The sequence below is a fragment of the Grammomys surdaster genome, unplaced genomic scaffold, assembly GCF_004785775.1.
Source record: "Grammomys surdaster isolate TR1022 unplaced genomic scaffold, NIH_TR_1.0 229, whole genome shotgun sequence".
Classification (NCBI taxonomy): Eukaryota; Metazoa; Chordata; class Mammalia; order Rodentia; family Muridae; genus Grammomys; species Grammomys surdaster.
In genome coordinates this window covers 2,918,965-2,940,890 of record NW_021604674.1, presented here as the reverse complement: position 1 = coordinate 2,940,890, position 21,926 = coordinate 2,918,965, and the positions used below count along the sequence as shown (strand labels likewise).

Sequence of the window (21,926 nt, the reverse complement as noted above, 5' to 3'; positions counted from 1 at the left end):
TACTCTACTCTACTCTACTCTACTCTACTCTACTCTACTCTACTCTATTCTATTCTATTCTATTCATATCTATTCCATCTCTATTTGAACAAATACCTTAGCTTCTCAGTGAGAAAAATATTTTACAGTTCGCATAGTCTTGGGGAGGAATGACCCCAAAGCTTTAGACAATCAGTCATTGTTAGAAAATCTCCTAAAGAAGCCTTCAAATGCCAGCATCAATCTAGGACTCTCTCTATATAGACATCACATTAAATTATAGGATTATATCATAGAACATATGATATAAAAACTGATGCTAGTTATATACAAATATTGCCAATTATCCATCTGTGTCAGGGCCCTGATGAAGAAAAACTCTTAAATCTTATTAAGCACACCAAAACTCCAGCCTCTTGAAAGGTCATGGCAGGAAAACAAGTTCAAGGCCTATGTGGGCCACACAGTGATCTCAGCCTGGGAAATTTAGCAAGTTGTTGTTCTAAAATAAAAAGGCCTGGGTCAGTGAGAGAGTCCAATGGGTAAATGTACCTGACACCTGAGTTTGATCTCCCAAAACCACATGGTAGAAAGAAATATCTAACTCCTACATATGCATGGGTACACACATGTGCACACACATATATACTAAATAAACAAATGGAAAACATTTTAAAAATAGAAGTTAAAAGGCCTAGAGATGCGGTCTGTGGCAGAGTACTAGCCTAGCATCGCAGAAGCTCTGCCCTCAATCTGCAACATTGCAACTCCCCCAAAAAGTAATAAATGAAAATATACTATGAAATATATAAATGCTAATACAGTAAGTTTAGCTAAATAAGGATTTGTTTAGCTAAATTTAATGCAGGTCTATGACCTCACAAGCCACTTTGGGATTTACAAAGCATTTTTATTACAGAACTCAGAAGGTTAACCTTCAGTTTTGAAAACTGCTGGAGTAAGTACTAAGTTCCTATGAAATCATTTGGATGTTTTTATTTTAATAACATACTATTATATTAATTCTATCTTACTTTGTAGCAACCCATATGTAAGAAACTGAGTGACTTTTTTCTGGAAGAGAGAAAGAAGCAGAGAAGGAAGTCAAGGGGGGACCCAGGGAAAAAAGAGAAGGGAAAATGTTTTAGTCATAAAGGGAGTATACTTCTCTTTTAATAGCAATGCAAACTCCCATAGATACTTGAATATTTCAGTCCATGACTTTCAAGACACAAAATTAAACAAAAGCACTCATCCTACTTAGAGACTTTAGGATTTCTAAGGTAGTTATATTATATAAACAGCACCCAACCCAAGCCAGATTTAAAAGGCATAAATGTGTGCTATCAATGTAAAATATCTTGAAATACGTATAGCCTTATAAATATCTAAGCATTTACTAGAAAAATTACAGATACTAAAACTAAAGTATAAATAAATAGATTATAAATGGTTCATCCACTATGGAAAAAAGTATGGCAGTCGCCCCCCCCCCCCCAATGAAAACTAAATGGTCATATGATCCAGTATCCCACTTCTGAGAATAAGCTCCAAAGTATCTAAAACAGGTCCTCGGATACAGGCACACTTGTGCTTACAACAATATTAAAACAGCCCATAAAACAACCGTCCTCAATGTCGGTGAACTCATTAGTGGACAAATTACATTAATATGAATAAACATATTACTGTGCTTGGGTTTATTGAAGAACACAATAAAACCATATGTGTGTGTGTGTGTGTGTGTGTGTGTGTGTGTGTGTGTGGAGAGAGAGAGAGAGAGAGAGAGAGAGAGAGAGAGAGAGAGAGAGCACCATTCTAAATGAAAACATTTAGATATATAAAATTGGTATAGTGTAGTTCATGTAATTGAAATTTTTGAAAAGGCAAAACTATAGGACAAAATGGGTCAGTGGTGGCCAAGGCCTGGGCAACCACCAGGATAGGCCTGGGCACCCAGCAGGATAGTTCACTGCAGAGAAAACGTGGCAGACATAAGATGTAATATGGTCTAGACGTAAAAGGGAATGTAGCTCTGATTGCCCCCCCCCCCCCCGGCATAAACAGACCACGATGACACGCCAAGTGAACCAATTACAACACAAATAAGCAAATGTCCCTCAATTCCACTAAACGAGATTCTAGAGTAGTCAAATTTAAGAGGCAAGATGGGGCCGCGGTTGTCAGGGCTGGAGGAAGCTGAGCCGGAGTTACTGTCTAACGGGTGTAGTTTCTGTTTTGGATGCGAGGGTTCTGGAGAGAAGCCCTGGAGTCCCAACAGTGTGAAAGTGCTTCATGCAACTGCAGTTCTAAAAGTTGTATGCTGTTTACCACAGCAGACATTGACTACAAGCATTCTTACTACTATATGCAAAACCAACTGGTTAAGTGTTTAACAAACTTATTCAAGGCACCACAGCTTAAACTCACCTGAAAATACCAGCCCATTTCTTCAGCAGTGTTTCATTATACTGGTCTCTTATTTCAAATAAAAGGTCAAAGAGTCGGTTGACTGGAAAGCCATAACCCTAAGATACAAAGAAAAGGACGGCTGAGTCAAGTGTGTTTTAAACGGTCACTGATCTCAGTCAAGCTTCTCATTGGCTTCATTACTACAGTCTGAACGTCTTTCCTCACACTCCTGTGCCACCTCTCCACACCACCAGTGAAGGCAGCCAGGCCCTCATATCCACCACACCACACACCTGACTCACAGTTTTACATCACCAACACTGTTGCTCTTCCGATGTCTCCATTACTTAGAAACCACCTTTAACTTTTATTTGACTCCTACCAAGTTCCTTGGAATTTATCAAATACTCCAGATTCAACTTTATTTATTTATTTATTTATTTATTTATTTATTTATTTATTTTTGGTTTTCCGAGACAGGGTTTCTCTGTGTAGCCCTGGCTGTCCTGGAACTCACTCTGTAGACCAGGCTGGCCTTGAACTCAGAAATCAGCCTGCCTCTGCCTCCCAAGTGCTGGGATGGGATTAAAGGCATGCGCCACCACTGCCCGGCTCAACTATTTTTAAAATGCTGGTCCCAGAACTGTTTGTCACGGCCGTACAAAAAGATAAGGAGTGTGTACTAGACTATACACAGAGCATCCCTGACTTACTCACAAAGGAGCCCCTAAAAGGAAACCCCAAATAAAATTTATTAATGTAAGGAGATCAGTTTGATAGACATAGGTATCACAAAACTTATAAAGAGAAAAGACATTCCACATCACTCTTTCAATATCAAACAGACCATTCAAATTAATAAATATATAAGGTAATAAAACACTTACAAGGAAGCTGGTGGAGTACTCTCCTTAGCTCCAAGAAGAGAGAAAACAACCATGCAAAGACACTTAAGATAAAGCAAATCGCTCATACCAGCATTTCCTTTCATTATCTTTTACAATTGTGTGTGTGTCTGTATGTGTATGGGATATGTGTGTAGGTTCCCACGGGGCCAGAGGCATCAGATTCCCCGGAGCCAGATTAACAAGTGGCTGTGGCCACCTGACATGGGTGCTGGGGACCAAACTCATGTCCTCTGGAAAGACAGTATGCGCTCTTAACTGATGACACATCTCTCCCAAAGTATATTTTTTGAAACTATAGATTTTAAAAAATGTTCTAAGAGAGAGAAAAATGTTCAAGTGTCACATGAACTGAGAATGTTGCATAATACCGTACAGTATCTCCAGTACCTGTGACTGTACAGTGTCCCCAGTGACATGACAGGTATTAGGGGATACTGCATAGCCAGCCATATCACTTTGGAACCTTATGGTATACATTTATTGAGAGAAAGGCACTGACAGAAATCTATTTTATTTCACTTAACGCTTCTGAAATATTTTAAAGCTATAGACCCTTTTAATTTTTTATTATATTTATTTATTTACTTGTTGGAGGACAGCTTGCAGGAGTCAGTTTTTCCTTCCACTATGAGTGTCTCAAGGATGGAACACAGGTCATTAGCCTTTACCTGCTGAGCCATCTCAGCAAGCTTAGGTTCATTTTGCTGTTAATAATTACCCCGCCCAGATCCCAAGAGCTCCCTATGTAGCCGAAGTTGATCTCAAACTTAAGATCCTCCTGCCTCAGCCCCTCTACAGCTACAGAGATTACATCTCCAGCCTCTTTTATTTTATTTGTTTGGTTTGGTTGCTTTGTTTTGTTAAGACAAGGTTTCTCTGTGCCCTGGCTGTCCTGGAACTAGCTATGTAAACCAGGCTGCCTCAAACTCACAGCTATATGCCTAACAAGTGCTGAATTAAAGGTATGAACCACCATTCTTGGCTGTGGCCTTCATTTTTTAAGTTATAAAAATACTATAGGCTCACTGAAATGATCCGTATTTCAAAAGGTGCTAGTGTCTCCTGAGTTCTGTCCAAGATTCAAAACTGCAAAGGAGGTGTTGTGTACAGCTCTCGGTAGAACATCAATATATATACATAAGCATTTATTACTACTGATTTAGTACCATTAATCTACAATATAATAAAAGTCACAGTCTATATTTTTTATGTCCTTTACATACTCAAAATCATCACCATCTGAAGGTTAGGTTATCACCTACCTGCAAAGTATCTGCAAAAATGACGATGAGATTCTTCAACTCCAGGACAAGGTCAGGGTCAGTACAGTAAGACTGCAGGACGGAGGTCAGGGGCAAATGAAGACGCACAAAACAACGAACAGAAGTTAAAGGTAAGACATGAGAACCTGAAACTTTGTCCTTAAGATCTGAGTTAGTAAGATTCAAGGCTGCTTTCCTGTCCTCAGTATGTTTAAGAAAAGACTGTAACAGGACATATAAGACAAGCTCTCCACGGGAAAGAAAGGATGCTTATATTTCAGTAAATCTTTATGTTTTTGAAAAACTAATTACAAACTCTAACAATGGTCTCCATTACACCATACATTTCTAGTTCCATTATGTATCTATTCTCAGTCTTAAAAAGACATATTACCTTTTCCAATGTAAGAATGCAATTTAAGTTTTTCTTAATAATTTACCAAAAAAAGTTAATACTTTAAAAAAAAACGGAGCAATTACTTCATTCTCTCTTTTTAATTCACTTTTTCATTTATTCACTTTACATCCCAATATCAGCTCCCCCTCTCCCTGTACCTTCACTCTCTGTTCCTCCCTCCCTTTCTCTTTTAAAAAGGAACAGCCCCCTTCTAGGTAACACCTCGTCCCACTACTAACCCCCTCCAGGAGCATCAGGTCACTGCAGGACTAGGCACACCCTCTCCCACTGAGGCCAGATAAGGCAGTCCATTTAAGAGAACAGGATCCAAAGGAGGCAGGCAACAGATTCAGGGACATCTCCGACTCCTGTTGTTGGGGACCAAGCTGCTCATCCACTACTTATATGCAGGAGGCCTAGGTCCAGCCTGTGCTAGCTCTGGTCGGTGAGTCAGTCTCTGGGAGCCCCCAAGGGTCCAGGTTAGTTGACTCTGTTGGTCTTCCTGTAGAATCCCTGTCTTGTTCGGGTCCCCAGTCTTTCTCCCAACTCTTCCATAAGATTCCCTGAGCTCCATCTAATGTTTGGCTGTGGGTCTCTGTATCTGTTTCCACTGGCTGCTGGATGGAGCCTCTCAGAGGACAATTTAATTAATTCCTATTATTTTGATTTAATAGGAATATGGCATAACTGCATGTACTTGGAGCTGGTTTCAATATAAATCATGATAAAATATATCATTCTTAGACAGGGCTAGCTCAGTGGGAGAGCACTTCCTTGTGTCCATGAGGCCCTAGATTTCATTCCCAGCACCCCCAAAATATTTTAATTACCAAAATATTTTTAAAAGTTTTATTGCCAATGTTATCAAAACAATCTATAAATCTAAAATCCTAATAAGCATAAATATAGTATATTCATAACCTAAATATCATAAGATTCCCCTTTTCACCTACTTTAAATCTTAATTACCAATTATAATAACTGAATACAAAATTTTAAGTATAAGGCTACTTTACTGAAGGCAAACAACTAAAACTAGCTATTTCCACTAAGGGCATTAATAAGGTAGTTGATCATTTAATTTTTTTTCCCATTAAAAATGAACTCTCATTATGTGGAGGTTTATTATTTCAAATGAGTTCAAACTGTAAAAATTGCAGATTTTTTAAAACGATAAATGTTCTCAAACCAGCTCTGCTGAGTTTTAATGGGAGAGTTGATTTTGGAAACAAAAAAATCTGGAATAATTAAAACCCCTTTCTTCCCAGTGTTGCCTGGAGAGCTAATGAAGAGGTCAGTGGAAACTAATGAGACCAGTCTAATTTCTCATTTTCTGTAATACTCAAATAAAAGTGTCTTGAGAAGCCCCAGTCAGCTCCAATAGCACAGCCTTGTGCACCATAAAGAAATCTTGATATTACCACTTACAAATCTGAGCAATTATCTAAAAATGCTAAGTAATAAAGGTGTGGTTTTCCACATTATACAAATCAAATTAAATTATGATTATTAATGTAACGGGTCTGACTTACTGAGTGAGCTCTGAGGACAGCGATTATCTTTGAGAGGGCCATGTTCCAGAGTTCATCAGTGTATGCCCTGGTGACTAGTCCTTGGGTCACATGTAAAATGTGATCTTCCACAACAAAGAACCTAAAATAGCAATTACCCACACAGCATGTGTTTAGGGGAAAGGGAAAAAGTGCAAGTAGAAAATAATTATTTAACTGACTTTTAACAAACTTGAATAAAATCAGTAAATAGTTTCTTCCATATTAGATACATACCCTACAATTTGAGTGAAATATCTTCTATAGCCATCAACTGTTTCATGCTTCAAATGAAAAATAAAAATCAATTTAAACCAATAAATACAGTAACATAAAAGTTTCAAGTCACTATAACCTGATTAATAAATATTTATTGAGAGCCTACAAAGTTCTGCTTACTAATTAGGTATCAAGGATATACTTGAAAATAACAAAAAGTCCTTTCTCTCATGGATTGTACATTCAAAACATTTTATTATTGTGTATGTGAATACATGGCACGTCTCTGCATGGACACGTGTCACTGTAGGCATGGAGAAGTCAAGACAACCCTATGGAGTTGGTTGCCTCCGTCCACCTTTATAGAAGCCAGAACAGCGACAAGCAGCTTTACCCACTGTGTCGCCCTGAGGGTCCTGCAGGCCCTTGTGGAATGTGTATCCAAAAGGAAAGCGGTAATAAAATGGTAAAAGGTTCCGGCCAGTGGTGGCCTACGCCTTTAATCCCAGCACTTGGGGGGGAGGCAGAGGTAGGCGGATTTCTGAGTCTACAGAGTCAGCCTGGTCTACAGAGTGAGTTTCAGGACAGCCAGTGCTACACAGAGAAACCCTGTCTCGAAAAACCAAAAAAAAAAAAAAAAAGGTAAAAGGTAAATAAGAGTTTAGAACCTACTTCTGACTGGTTGAAGCCAACGTATCTTCCATTTGCACTAATACCTCTCCATCCTACCTCGTCCCAGGTTCTAGGCTTACCCACTATGATCTAGTCTCACAAAGCTATCAGGCGATAGATCTCAAATAGCTACGAGAACATTATATCCTCTACCAAAACCTTTTAAATTCCACTAGTAACACTTTTATGCCATTTACAACCCAAATCAAATACCGGAAGAATGGGCTGGGGTGGGGCTAGGGAGACAGCTGTGGCTAAAGCCTTGCTCGGCAAGTGTGAGGATCAGAATGAATGTAACTGCTGTGCAAACAGGCAGTGGACCAGTAACTCTAGCCTCAGGAGGAAGACAAAGGGATCCCTGGAGTAAGCAGGCTAGCAAGACTAGCTATAGCAGTGAGCTCTGGGTTTGATTAGAGACCCTCCTGCAAAGAATAAAGTGAAAAAGAGATGGAGGGTAATTTTCCCACATTAGCCTCCAGCCTCCATAAATACTAGCACATACCTACACGCATTCACACACACACAGGCAAGCAAAGCATGTATGCGCACATACGCACATGCCTGCATATGTTTCAAGTAAGTTCTAGGTGATGGCTGGTTATAACACAACACAGTCTGGAGCCTCACAGGGGACTGTCTGTCTCTACATCTGGTTAGCTGTGGTCATTTCTGTGAGGATTTGCCTTGATTGCTTCATTGTGGGAAGAGCTGCTCTAGGAGTGGGTGGCACTATTTTCTGCACTTGAGGCCTGGATTTTCATTCATTCATTCTAAAAGACAGGGATCCAAGCGCAGGTCTAATCATCTCTTCTTCTGCATGGATGTGATGTGACCGGTTCTCTCAAATTCCTGATGCTGTGACTTCCTGCTTCAGTGGACAGTAACCTGGCTGTGGGCTAACATAAATCTTTCCTCCCAAGTTGATTTTCAAGCTATTTATCATAGTAACTAGAAAAGAAACTAAATGTATTCCATAATTGTGATTAAAAATGTCAAACATCGGGGTCTCTTTCAGTTGAAAGGAGTAATGATGATTAATACTTTTGCTAATTATTCGTTTATTCATGTGTATGTTATCTGTGTTACATTTGTATTACATTTACTGATGTGTGTGTGTTTCCATGGATGGAGAACACCTGTAAGAATATCCTCTTTCCTTCCATCCTGTGGGTCCCAAGCCTTGAACTCAGGTCAAGAGGATTGGAGGCAGGTGGCCTTATCCTCTGAGACATCTCCTGCCTTGTTAATACTTTTTAACAGCATTAAGGGCTGATCAGATGACTTGGCAGGTAAAGGCCACTTGTCACTAAGCCTATAATGTGAGTTCAATCACCAAGAATCACATGGTAGACAGAACCATGCCCCATCCCCAGAAACTACGTGGTGGAGAGAACCAACTGCCTCAAGTTGTCTTGTGATCTCCACACATGCATTGTAACACACACACACACACACACACACGCGAGAGAGAGAGGGGGAGAAGGGGGACTTTATTTTTACTTCATGTGTCTGTTTGCTTGAGTGTGTATCTATGCATCATGTGCATACAGTGCCAAGAGCACAGGAAGGTGGGTGCTAAGAACCTGGGACCTCTAGATGAGCAACCAGTTCTCTTAATCTCTGAGCCACCTCTCCAGCACACTGCCTTTTCCTTTAAAAAGTCTTTAGCAAAGGTGTCTTGGCAGCAGACTCCATTCAGTCTTCTTTGAAAACATCTGCTTGCCCTTCTTCCACTAGATACTGGACCTGAGACTGATGTGACTTCCCTTCAGAACTGAGGATGTTCCAGTCTTCTTATTGGATACATTGGATACATGTCAGCCCTCTAAGACCTTCTAGGAGCTATTTATTTTTGTCCCCTGCCTGTTGGTGTGCTGCTTGGGATTGAACTCAACCGCATGCCAAGCCAGCCCTCCATCACTGAGCTCTGATACAAGGATGTCCTGTATAATTACCAGTTGGGACAGAAAGATGTGCATGTATCCCTAGCTGTATCTCATAAAGCTTCCGCATGCCTCCCTGCAGTGAACTATCCTGCTGGATGCCCAGGCCTTGGCCACCACTGACTCCATTTTGTCCTATAGTTTTGCTTTTTCAAAAATTTCAATTACATGAACCACACTGTACCAATTTCATATATCTCAATGTTTTCACTTAGAATGGTGTTTTTAAAATACATCCATATATATTTGTGTGTTCCTCAATAAATCCAAGCACAGTAATACGTTTATTCATAATGATGTAATCTATTAATGAGTTCACAGAGATTGAGGGCAGTTCTAGATTTTGTTATTATAAACATTTACATATGAGCCATTGTATAAAGATACATTCTCATTTCTCATGAATGACTACGGGTGGGGGGGTCTTAGGGTTGCACAATAATTTGTTATTACAAATTGCCAAACCATTTTTCACAGTAACAATATTATTTTTATACCCACCAGAAGTGTAAGATAATTCCCGTTGCTGAGTCCCACATCCTTACCGGCACCTAACACTGTCAATCTCTTTAATGTAAGGCATTCCATACATATATGGCAGTAATTCCTTGTAGCTCTCATTTACATTTTCCTGATAAAAATTTATACTAAACAACATTCTCATGTGTATGTACATTGTCTGTCTATCTGAAATAAAAATATCTATTTGAAAATCTTCTTTTTCTGTTTTTAAAGCTGGTTTATTCATCATTAATTGTTGCGAGTTTTTTAGATGGTTTTATCTCCTGGCCATTTTAACAATGGGCTGAAAGCTCTCTGAAGCCCCAAATTACAAGTAAGGCTATCTCTTACAGGGACGGCTGCTTCCAGTGCTCGAGGTTTGACCCTAGAGTTACTCAGAACTCACTTTCCTATCCCACAGATGCTCTTAGGATGAAAGCTGCACTCAGTGCCTCATCAAAGCTACCCGAGCTTCAGCCTTCATGTAGGTCACAGCAGGTGGATGCGCTGAGGTGTTTTTTCATGTGTAGTGTCTGTGAGTTACAAACACATTTAGTCATGTCAATGTCACCACAGTCAAAGTTTCCGGCTTCATTTACTTTTCTGCCAGATCCTCAGTATGTTTAAGAAAAATCTAATTCTCTTTTTTTAAGTCTACCCTGTGGCTAGAAAAATGCCTCAGTGGACAAGAGCACTTGCTGCTCTTACAGACGACCTGAGTTCAGTTCCCAGAACCTATGAAGAGACAAACAACCACCAGTTTTTCCAGTTCCAGGGGATCTAATGCCTTCTTCTGGCCTCTGCAGTGACTAGTACCCCTAGTCACATGTGCAGACCTACCCCTGCCACAGACACATAAACTAAAAATAAAAATACAAAGAAAATCTATCCGCTGTGTTTAATTGTTTTGTTCAATGTGATCATAGCCCAGTTTACCATATTGTCAGAGACAAATTATCACTCCCTGACATTTTGCTTATCTGTTTTTAAGTCAGTGTCTATCTTTTCTAATAGAATGTAAACTCACGAGAGAAAAGACTGACCCAGTTTTGCTCACTATTGTACACTTGGCACTTAAATCAATGACTAGAAACAGTAGGTGTTCAATAAATATTTATATGTGAATGAGCAGTGATCCATGCTCAGAAAAATAAGGCCAAGTACAAGTGCAAGCACCATGCCACGGGCACAGGAAACCACACTCACCACACTCGACTGCGGCTGCAGAACCAGGCGTGCCTGCTTCTTCCTTTGCTTCCGGTAATAATTTTCAAATGTTTCTTCATCACCCTAAAGAACAGGAGAATGATGATTGTGGTGGCCTCTCCCACCTCCCTCCTTCCCTTCCCTGCCCCTGCTGAGACAGCTTTCTTCATCCTCTGAGACTTATGTTAATTTTCCAAACTGGCTTGTATATGACAAATGGCATTCCACACTGGAGGTCAAGAAAAAGGAGTTGGCATTATAGCTCAAAAGTAGCAATTTTATTTGGAAATTACCTAAATTAGACATTTTCCTAATTTACAACTTAAACTTTACAGACTTCTCACTGAGCAAGCTAAAATATGGTTCTCAGTGAAAGATGTTAAATAAGGAAAGCATCTGTCAAAGGCTACAGCATGCCTCTCTCTCCATGCCAGCCATACGCTGTCAGAGCATCCAGGACACTGCCCTCGTCCGTCCACTTTCAGGCTCTTACATATGCTCTCCCTGATGGGCGGGTCCTAGCTCACATTCTCTCTATGACATTTTTACTCATCTTTCACGACTCTTCCTGAATGTCATGAGCCTGAGAAAGCTTTCCCTAGTGTCCCAACACAGGTTATTTTCAGTTATTCTATAACAGTTCATACTTCCCTCCCACTGCACCATGCAACAAATAAGTGAACTTTGCTAAACACAATAACACAGACAGATACACTCCAGTCTCTCTGCTTAATAAGAATTCTCTCAGTTAAAGAAAAAGTTGGGAATCACCATCTCTTCTTCATCTAAGACTCCAAAACAATAATAACAAAAACAAACAAAAAGAAAATTTATTTATTTATCTATTTATTTATTTACTTATTTATTTTTGGTTTTTTCGAGACAGGATTTGTCTGTATAGTCCTGGCTGTCCTGGAACTCACTCTGTAGACTAGGCTGGCCTCAAACTCAGAAATCCACCTGCCTCTGCCTCCCAAGTGCTGGAATTAAAGGCATGCGCCACCACTGCCCGGCTCAAAAAGAAAATTTAAAAACAGAAAAATAATTCAGGGCTGAAGAGATGGCTCAGTGGTTAAGAACACTGACTGCTCTTCCAGAAGTCCTGAGTTCAATTCCCAGCAACCACATGGTGGCTCGCAACCGTCTGTAATGAAATCCAATGCCCTCTTCTGGTGTGTCTGAAGAGAGTGACATGTACTCATATACATAAAATAAATAAATCTTTTTTTAAAAAAGAAAAGAAAAAAGAAAAAACTTTCAACAGAAAAGTTTGATTTATTTTCTTTATAATTAAGTAGCTACAAAACCATTACTCTTTTAAATGTCATCTGAAGTAAATTCATAATGCAGACAAAAATGTAAGTCTCTCCTATGGGAAGCCTTCTAATGCTCTTGTGCTCCAGCTGTCAGTACTTCAAAATAACTGCTACTGATGGTCCAGTTGTAATCCATTAAGTGAAAGCGTGTTACTACGAGTCTGGAAAAATGTAGACGATATGACATGAAGCATAATATAAATGCTAGAATTTTAAAATAAAGTGTTCCAGCCTCATTTAGACAGAGCCAAGCACCATGTGTTTAAGGTACGAGGAGCGCTCCCACACACCACTGACATTCATCCCTTTACTTCTGAACAACTTATGACTCAATTTTACTGATTTAATATATTCTGTCCAAATGTATTTTCTAACGTAAACTGTTCTGATGTTTATTTTCTTCCGGAGCTTACAAGGACTTAGATGTTCAAATTATTATTTTACTTCAGGAATAAATTATTCTCATTAGTACTTAATGGATCCAAACAGCATAAACATGTGCTATGTTCTAATAAACATAAAATTAGTAAAAAACACACAAACCTATAATCAGAGTTAATATCTTTTATATTTTATATAATTTAATATATTTGATTTTCTTAATTTTTTTCAGGTTAACACTTTATTTTTAATTCAATTTTTTTAATACTTAATGTTTATTGCTGTTAGAAATTAAGCTCTAAAGTTTTCTACCCATTTATTTTGTTTTGTTTTAACAAAGCCTGCTGTGTAGCCCTAGGTAGCTTCCAGTTTTACAGCCATTCTCTCGCCTCTCCCTTCTGAGTGCTCAGAGTACAAGCATGCATTACTACACTCAGCTGGAACCGAACATTTTAACAAGGATTTTACTACATTAGCAATAATGTCCTTTTCCCTTCAAACTCTACACTGTGATTTAGAGATTGCAATTTTTTAAAAATGTCCTTTACTGGGGATCACGAAGCCAGAAGGCTATCTACTAAGAAGACTTCCACAAAGTAAGAGTGGTAAGAAAAAAAAAATCCTCAAAATTAAGCAAACCACAGCACAGAAATCCATGAGGAATGTTATGAAACAAGACAGAATGACTGGTCTAGAAGTCTGTAATTCCTTAAAGAAAAATGAATCCAAATATCTGAATGGATGAAATGTCAAATAATTCATGGGAATGTCTTTATAACGACCAATGACCTCAGTAAAGGGTTAAAGCAAGAATTAGATGAAGAGATGTCATCAGCCTGGAGTCTGACAAACCAGCAACAAGAATGAAGAATTCATCAAAGAACAGAAGTTGGGAAAGAAGCAAAGTAAACATGGGAGATGAAAAGCTCAATAAATCAAATATCTTAGTGGAAAGTGCCACCAAGAGACTAGACATGACAGAGAGCATCTGGCAATCAGGAGACTGGACCACAGGACAGACTACAGCAACAGGACAGAGACTGGAGCACAGGACAGACTACAGCAACAGGACAGAGACTGGAGCACAGGAGAGGCTACAGCGTCAGGACAAAGAGCACTGAGTATTGAGTAAGGTTGAGAAAACTTCAGACAGCAATAAAGTAAAAAAAAAAAAAAAAACAAAACATAAGTATGACCAGAGCTTTCAAGAATTCTCAGACATGATCAGAAGAACAAGCCTAAACATTCATGGTGAAGAAGGAACTGAAGAGCAAACCAAAGGTACAGAAAACACTTTAAAGGAAATTACTACCAAAAAGAATCCCAAATGTAAGAAAATATATGGATACCAAAGCATGAAAGAAACTGGAAGGCCTCAACAAACATGACCAAAAAGAATTCATCCATGCCACATTACAGATAAAATGCTACGACAATAGGCTAAGAAAGACTGAGGAACGTCACAAGGGGAAAATACAAACTTGTTACAAAAGCAAACCCACAGAATTACCTCAGAGCTCTCAGCAAAAACCCTGAAAGCCAAGGAAGTATGTATGAAGCAACCTACTTGAAGCCCCAAGAGTAAGTAACTGTCAACCAACGCTCCACACCCAGCAAGAGCATCTTTTAAAATTGAGGAAGAAATAGGAAACTCTGAGGTAAACACAAACAAAAGCAATCCACAGCTACCAATCTAGCAACACATGAGGACTAAAGCAACTGCACACACCAGAAGAGCAGACGAACCTGTGAGAACCACCAAAGAATCAAATGCATCCAACTCTACATCCAGGGCTTCACACGTGCTACAAAGACACTCTACAGCAGAGCTACATCCTGGCCCTGAACTGCATCTCCATAAAGTGATTATTTAAAAATGGGTAACTCCTTCACTTACAGACTGGGGTCTGTTCTGAGAAACGGACCGATGTCGTCATTCTGTGAACATCGGAGGGTGTGCACTTACACAGACCTAGATGATACAGACTATGACACACTTAGCATATCAAAAGTACACAATCACCCTGGGTCTACACAAGGTCAGAATCAACAAATATACTCACCAAAGCAGAATAAATGTGCAAGCATCGGTAGACAGGGGAAAAGTCAACGAGATCTTGAACAGTTAAGACCTGAAAAATAAATCTATTTTTAAAACTGATAGGTTAAACTATTAGATAATACCGAGTTAACGACAGACAGTGATTCACAGACTTTCATATTTACTTAATTCTCCCATAGGAGGCGTACAAGATAAACAAACCCCATTTCACTCCACTTTGGTGTTTTTGTAGCTTATTCCTTATGTGTTTGCTACAGTTGCTGACTATTATAGATTACAAAAATAAAAATACCTTTTTCTCCTATCCTGGGAAGAGATGCCAGCGCCTTGCGCATGGCAGGCAGGCAGGCACTCCACTGAGCTACCTCCCCAGCTCGAAAACATGTCTGTATACCCTGGGTGGACAGTCAGAACACTGCTGTGATAACTACATGCTCATTGTTGCTGTGTTCAAAGGTAACTCGTGAGTCTACATTCTAGCTTTAAACAAAGTACCATCTGAAGTAGCAAACTCACGATCTCCACCACTGCTTCAAATGAGACACTCTCACTATTCTCCCATGAACCATTAAAAAGAAACCTCATAGCTACTTAAAATTAGGATTATCAATTTTAAGATGCATGGCAGCTTCTTCTAGAATATATAGAAAGTATTCATATTGTATTATAATGCAAAAAATATTTCTCAGGATTAATTAAAAATGGAATAAAGTCTCTCAAACTTGAGAAGTTTGTGAATCCTTTTATAAAAAGAACACATTTCTATTCTCATAAATCCTAGATAGATTATACTCTCACTTATTAGGGAAAAACTACAAATGCAAAATATAGAAATAGTAAGAGAGAGCCAAAGAAAGAGGAAGCAACCAAGTACCCTAAGCAATGGACTTACAGCCGCCTAGGACTCTAATGCTACCAACAGTCAGAGATGTGCAAAGCAGACAGGGGAAACTGAGGTAAAAATGGTCTGTTTCTACCATCCACAGCTCCAAAGGAGAAAAAAACACAAACATCCTCTAAATATCAAGAACAAAAATGTCAATTTTATAGAGTGTCTCATATTGAAATCATGCTTGCAACTTGCATACTATCTCAAAATTCAACCTAAAAACCTAATTCTATTTGTCTTCAGTGACGACCTATACAGAAGGCAGCGTCAGCTGCTCAGTGATTTCTCAGAATGAAATGCAGCACAGGTTGTCCCTCTTCCGTATAAACGTTTTTTAGCAGGGCCTTCTACAAGCATCTCATCACTGAGCTATCTACACGTCCTTAGCTCTACTTTTAAAACCACTCATTTGAAATAAAGGATTCAAACTGGAGAGATGGCTCAGTAAGTAATTGCTTGCCTTGCCACTCAGGTGCAAAGGCCAGAGTTCAGATCCCCCGACCCACATGAATGCCAGGTAGGTGTGGCAGGCCTCTTATAAACCCAGCATTCCTCTCAACTGTGGGAACAGGGTATCTCCAGAACTAGCTAGCAGCTGAACAGTTCTGAGGTCACCTGAGGGGCCCTGCCCCAGTGACTAAAGCAGACAGCGACCAAGGGCCTTTCTGTCATCAGCCTCGTACCTCAACGTGGACTCCAGCTCCAGAGCATCCATAATCACACAAAGAGACACATACAGATTAAAAGTAAACATTTCAAAATATTAACAATAATACAAGGCAGACTCAACAGATGACCTTGTGGCACAGTGAAAAATTTTATGAAACAATAGAATGAAAGAATAAATTTGGATAGAAAAAATTAAAAATTAAAGGTAATTTTAAGGTTTCTAGACAGTTGAGGCTTAAAAAAATAAAAAAGATAACAATTAACAAGGCTGGAGAGATCAGTGGTTAAGAGCACTGACTGCTCTTCCAGAGGACCAGGGTTCAATTCCTAGCAAACACATGGCAGTTCACAATGTAACTGCATTTCCAGGGGATCTGAGCTTCTCATACAGACATACATACAAGCAAAACATCCATGCACATACAATATAAATAAATAAATAAATAAATAAATAAATAAATAAATAAATAATTTTTACAAGAGGACAGTTAATCACAGATACCCCCAATTGTTCAACATGCAGGGAACAAAAGGCTGTGAAGTGCCCCTAAATTGGACATCCTTTCACATCCCTCACCCCAAGGCTCGGGGACCCTTGTGGAGGAGTGAAAAGACCGTAAGGGCCAGAGATGGTAGGTATGGTGTTTCCAGATGTAGCAGGGCAGCTGCACATACGAACTGACAGCAAGTGTGACAGCATGCACAAAACCCATGCAAGCTCCAGGCGGACAGACTCCCAGCATAGAAGGCAGACATGCAATCCACCACTAGCTGAGGAGCCACTGGCATTATACAGCTGCTGGGAGAGGGGAAGGCATTTTGCTTGTTTTATTAATGGTGTGATCTCTGGTGGGTCAACCACAGGCCAGGGTAGGTCCCATCCCCAGGACTAGCTTGGCAACACAAACTGAATTCAGTGGGAAAGGAGGAAGAAAAAGGAAAAAAAGAAGAAAAAGGAGAAGGAAGAAGAGGAGGAGAAAGAAAGAAAGGAAGGAAGATATAACTTCAAAGTCGGTGGGAAGGGACGGGGGAATTAAAGGGTGTTAAGGGGTGGAGCTGGGTGGTGGGCATGCTCAAAATACACTCTATGACGTTTTCAAATATTTAACTAAAAAATTTAAAGCTTAACAGAGGCTACAACAGAATTACTCTGTAGCACCTCAATACAAATTGAAATAAAATGGCAGTGCATCAGAGAGACTGCTCAGCCCACAAAGTGCTTACTGTAAAAGCATAAGGAACTGAGTTTGGATCCCCAGAACCCACACAGGACTCGAGGAGTGGCAGCATCCAGCTATAATTCCAGCACTGAAGGGAACAGTGGGTCTCTGGGACTCATTCCCCAGTCAGCCTAGACAATCAGAAAACCTGAGGGAGGCCTCAATTAGATGGCTCAGGGCTTGTCACACAAGCCTGACCACCTGGGTTTGATCCCTGGAGCCCATGTAAGAGATGGAAGGAAAGACACAACCCCACCAAGTTGTCCTCTGACCTCCATACACCCACTGTGCAACACACATTCTTCCACATGTCATTCATGTGTGTATGTGTGCATGCGCACGCATGCACACGCACATACATACACACACACACACATGCACACATGAAATTTAAATTAAGAAAATATTAAGATAGAGAATGATTAGGAACGCACCTGATATTCACCTCTAGCCTCTACATAAACAAACATGCACTCATATCCATATGTACCTGTATATTCACATGCACATTAAACAAACAACACTACACACATGTATAATATAATTAATATAATATGGGAAGCTATCTAGAGTCAGACCAAATAACAGGATCAAAAAATTATGTAATAAAACTTTGTCTTAGCTAGTTCAAATACCATTACTAACAAGGAGAGAGAGTAGATTCAGTTTTACTATCAATTATGCCGAACAGCTCTGCTCTACTCCTAGAGACACATAATCTGCAGTGTATCCTGCTTGTCTTTTATCATGTAGTCTAATAGCCCAGATCACTCGCTGTGCACTATGCACTGATGAGCATAAGTCAATCTGCACATAGAAGACACAGCCGTTCATGAGGGAAGAAAGCATTCAGTAACTTCTAAAGCAGAGAGAAATCCGGTACCTCCTCGTCATTCTCGGCCTCCTCCTCAAGTGCGTGCTTCAGTATGACGTCATTCTTTTCTTCTAGAATCCTGTCATTATTTACATGCATGTTTTTCCCAAACCTCATGTTATTTTGCTTCTGCAGAGCGACGCTGAAGCTCTTCTGCTGTTGTGCCTATTTTCAGGAGAACAAGGTTCATGTTATTTCAAAATTGGTTCTAGTCAAAACTGTTCCAACATTTACCATCTATCTATCCATCATCCATCCATCCATCATCCATCCATCATCATCCACCCATCATCTATCCATCCATCATCCATCCATCCATCCATCATCCATCCATCCATCCTCCCACCTAACTACCCACTTACATATTTGACAGACTCTTGTTGCCTAGCCTGGCTGAACTGGAACTCACTATTTATCACAGGCTGGCCATACACATGAGATCTTCTGCTTCAGCTCCCCAAGTGCTAGGTTTATAGTTGTCTATCACTATGTGCAGTGTTAAAAAAAAATTCAAAATTGTTCATAACATATTCCTTTTTCTATATAAGATTTTTCTTATTTGTGTCAGGGGTGGAGGAGGCATGTGCTTTGGGGTCACACTGAAGCCTCTTTCCTCAGGAATCCTGTTTTGTTTTGTTTTACTGAGATGAGATCTCTCACTGGGACCTGGGCCTGACCAAGTGATCTGCCCATAGCTGCCTTCTCAGGTCTGACATTGCAAGCAAACGCCATGTCTGGCTTTTTTATGTGGGTTCTGGGGATCAAACTCAGGGCCTCTGCTTGAGCAGCAAGCCTTTCACCACTGAGCCACCTCCCAAACCCAACGTTTTCTTATTATTTAAATGTAGGTGCGGGATCTGTAGCAATGCCCTCTTTTTAATTCCTGAATTGGTAATTTCTTCTTCTAATACTCTCACTAGGCATTATCAAGTTTATTTGAAAAGATTAAGATCCAATTTTTGGCTTTCTTCACTTCCATGCTGCATTTTATCTTTTATTATGCTTGTTTCTGATCCTATGATTGAACTGTGGGTTTTAACTCTGACTGTACTTTTTTTTTTTTTTTCGAGACAGGGTTTCTCTGTTTAGCTCTGGCTGTCCTGGAACTCACTCTGTAGACCACGGTAGCCTCAAACTCTCGAACTCAGAAATCCGTCTGCCTCTGCCTCCCAAGTGCTGGGATTAAAGGCATGCGCCACCACCGCCCGGCAGAACTTTTAATACGTTCTTAAAAGGAACAATTTGTAGGGGGTGGAGACATGGCTCAGCGGTTAAGAGCACTCGCTGCTCTTGCAGAGGCCTAGAGTTCAGTTCTCAGCACACACATCAGGGAGCTCCTGACCACCTGCAGCGGGATCTTCAGGGACGCAGGGCCTCTGGCTGGCTCAGGCACAGCACTCACATACACATACCTACATACAACGTGCAACACATAATGAAAAATAAGGTCGATCTTTAAAAAGGAACAATTAGGACCTTAGCATAGAACTGCTTCCACTTCTATGGCTGCCATTTCTTTTTAAGGCTCATCTGGCTAGAACACACGAGTGTAGAGCCGTGTGGAGGTAAGGGCGGAGCTCAGCTGGCGAGGGACTCAAGGTCTCAGATTAAACTGACTTTACTTAAATTCTTTTTTCTTTTTGTTTTTTGTTTTTTCTTTTTTGAGACAAGGTTTCTCTATATAGCCCTGGCTGTCCTGGAACTCACTCTGTAGACCAGGCTGGCCTTGAACTCAGAAATCCACCTGTCTCTGCCTCCCAAGTGCTGGGGTTAAAGGCGTGCACCACCACTGCCCGGCTTAAATTCTTAAAATAGCTGTAAGTCCAAAGAAAATACTGGCAGACTCCATCTAGAGGAGGACCAGGGATCACAAGGAAATAGTAAGCATGCCAGACACAATTAACACCTGGATGAGCTAAAACATCAAGCTCACCTGCTTCATGGCTGTTTCACCTATTTTGTCAGAATGCTTTCGAATGCTTTCCAGAAAGTCCTTGAGATCAGACATGGAGATGTCTTTAATATCTTCCCGGAGTTTAGGAAGTGTGTCCATCATGAGCTGACAGAAGCGGTACTGGCTAACCCGGGGGAAGTACACGTTCTCTAACTGTTCCATTGTTTTAAGTGCAGAATAATACCTGCGAGAGGTTAAAGGGGAACATAAAAAGTTCATGTGGATATACAGCACCAGGAGAGAAATAAAATTAACATTTATTTCTATTACTAAACACGCTGTGTATACTGTATACACACTGCCAGCTGAACATTCATGGCTTCTCCTAACATAATCTTTACTTAATTCTTTTCTAAATCTATAACACTAGCAATATTATCACAGTCATTACAATACCTTAACTGTAAATAAACTTCCAAATCACAACATGATACTTAATTATTCACTATGTAATTTCTTACTATTTCTCTCCTACCATATCATCTATCCATACAATGGTACCATCAAAAACTATAACACGTTTCACTCTAAATAAATGTAAATTTTATTTAACTTTTTAAAAGAAAATTTCATACTACTATTTAATTAGAAGCATAACTAAATGCTCAAAGTCCAATGAAAATCACTTATTGAGTGATTTCTTTCAATTCAACAAATATTTTCTGAAAGCCCACTATGTATCAGGCACTATGGAACACACCAGATATTCAGTAATTAGTAAAGTAGAACTTGTGCCCCCAAGAAAGTGACACAAATTTTCAGGAGTATATGTTTTTCAACCCTCTGAGGAACAATTTAATGGCAGACAATACTGTTTGTATTCTGTATGAATACGAATTGAAACATAGTATGTAACTTGGCCAAGATGCTACAATGAACTGGATCCAGGACACAGAAGTAGAAACAACACAATTAGGTCGAATTATATACTAATATCCTATTATATTATATATAACATATTACATATGAACATACTAAATTTCAAAGGTCCAATGAAAAGCTAGAAAATACTTTAAACTGAAAGATGATGGAGAAAGAACACATTAAAAAGTTGTAACAAGGCAAGGCTCGTGTCTGTTAAGCCTGCATTCGAGGCAGAATGGTCTTAAGTTCAAGAACACGGTGGGCTACAGTAAGATGCTATTTCTGAAGAAGGGAGGAAGAAAGGGAGGGAGGGAGGGAGGCAAGAAAGGAGAAAGGGGTGAATAGGTCAGTATTCTAAGAAGCAAATTTATATCAAGAAAATTCCCTAGCACATTATCAGATTGAAGATAGTTTCCAAGTCAAAGGATGGCTCCTGAAGCTGTGGTTAAGGACACCTGCTCCTTTCTCAGAGGACCAGGACCACAGTTTGATTCCTAGCATCCACATGGGAGTTCACAACCATCTGTAACTCCAGTCCCAGGGAATCCAATATCCACTTTTGGCTTCTGCAGGCACCAAGCACACACACAAAATGCAGGTACAAACATGCAGACACTCATACATAAAATAAAGACAGTTTTAAAAGGT

At 39.8% G+C, this 21,926-nt stretch overlaps 1 protein-coding gene across 3 annotated transcripts in view; it reads right to left on the bottom strand.

The window, feature by feature from the left end:
- Positions 1-21,926, bottom strand: part of Exoc6 (exocyst complex component 6) — a 139,452-nt gene that overhangs the window by 87,740 nt on the left and 29,786 nt on the right. For all 3 annotated transcript variants that reach the window (XM_028773486.1, XM_028773484.1, XM_028773485.1), the window contains exons 6-13: positions 20,394-20,598; positions 18,470-18,625; positions 14,810-14,878; positions 11,050-11,133; positions 6,746-6,792; positions 6,491-6,611; positions 4,562-4,633; positions 2,410-2,507 (exon numbers count right to left, since the gene is read on the bottom strand). In XM_028773486.1, the coding sequence (XP_028629319.1) occupies positions 2,410-2,507; positions 4,562-4,633; positions 6,491-6,611; positions 6,746-6,792; positions 11,050-11,133; positions 14,810-14,878; positions 18,470-18,625; positions 20,394-20,598 (852 nt within the window). The remainder of the gene's footprint in view (positions 1-2,409; positions 2,508-4,561; positions 4,634-6,490; positions 6,612-6,745; positions 6,793-11,049; positions 11,134-14,809; positions 14,879-18,469; positions 18,626-20,393; positions 20,599-21,926) is intronic.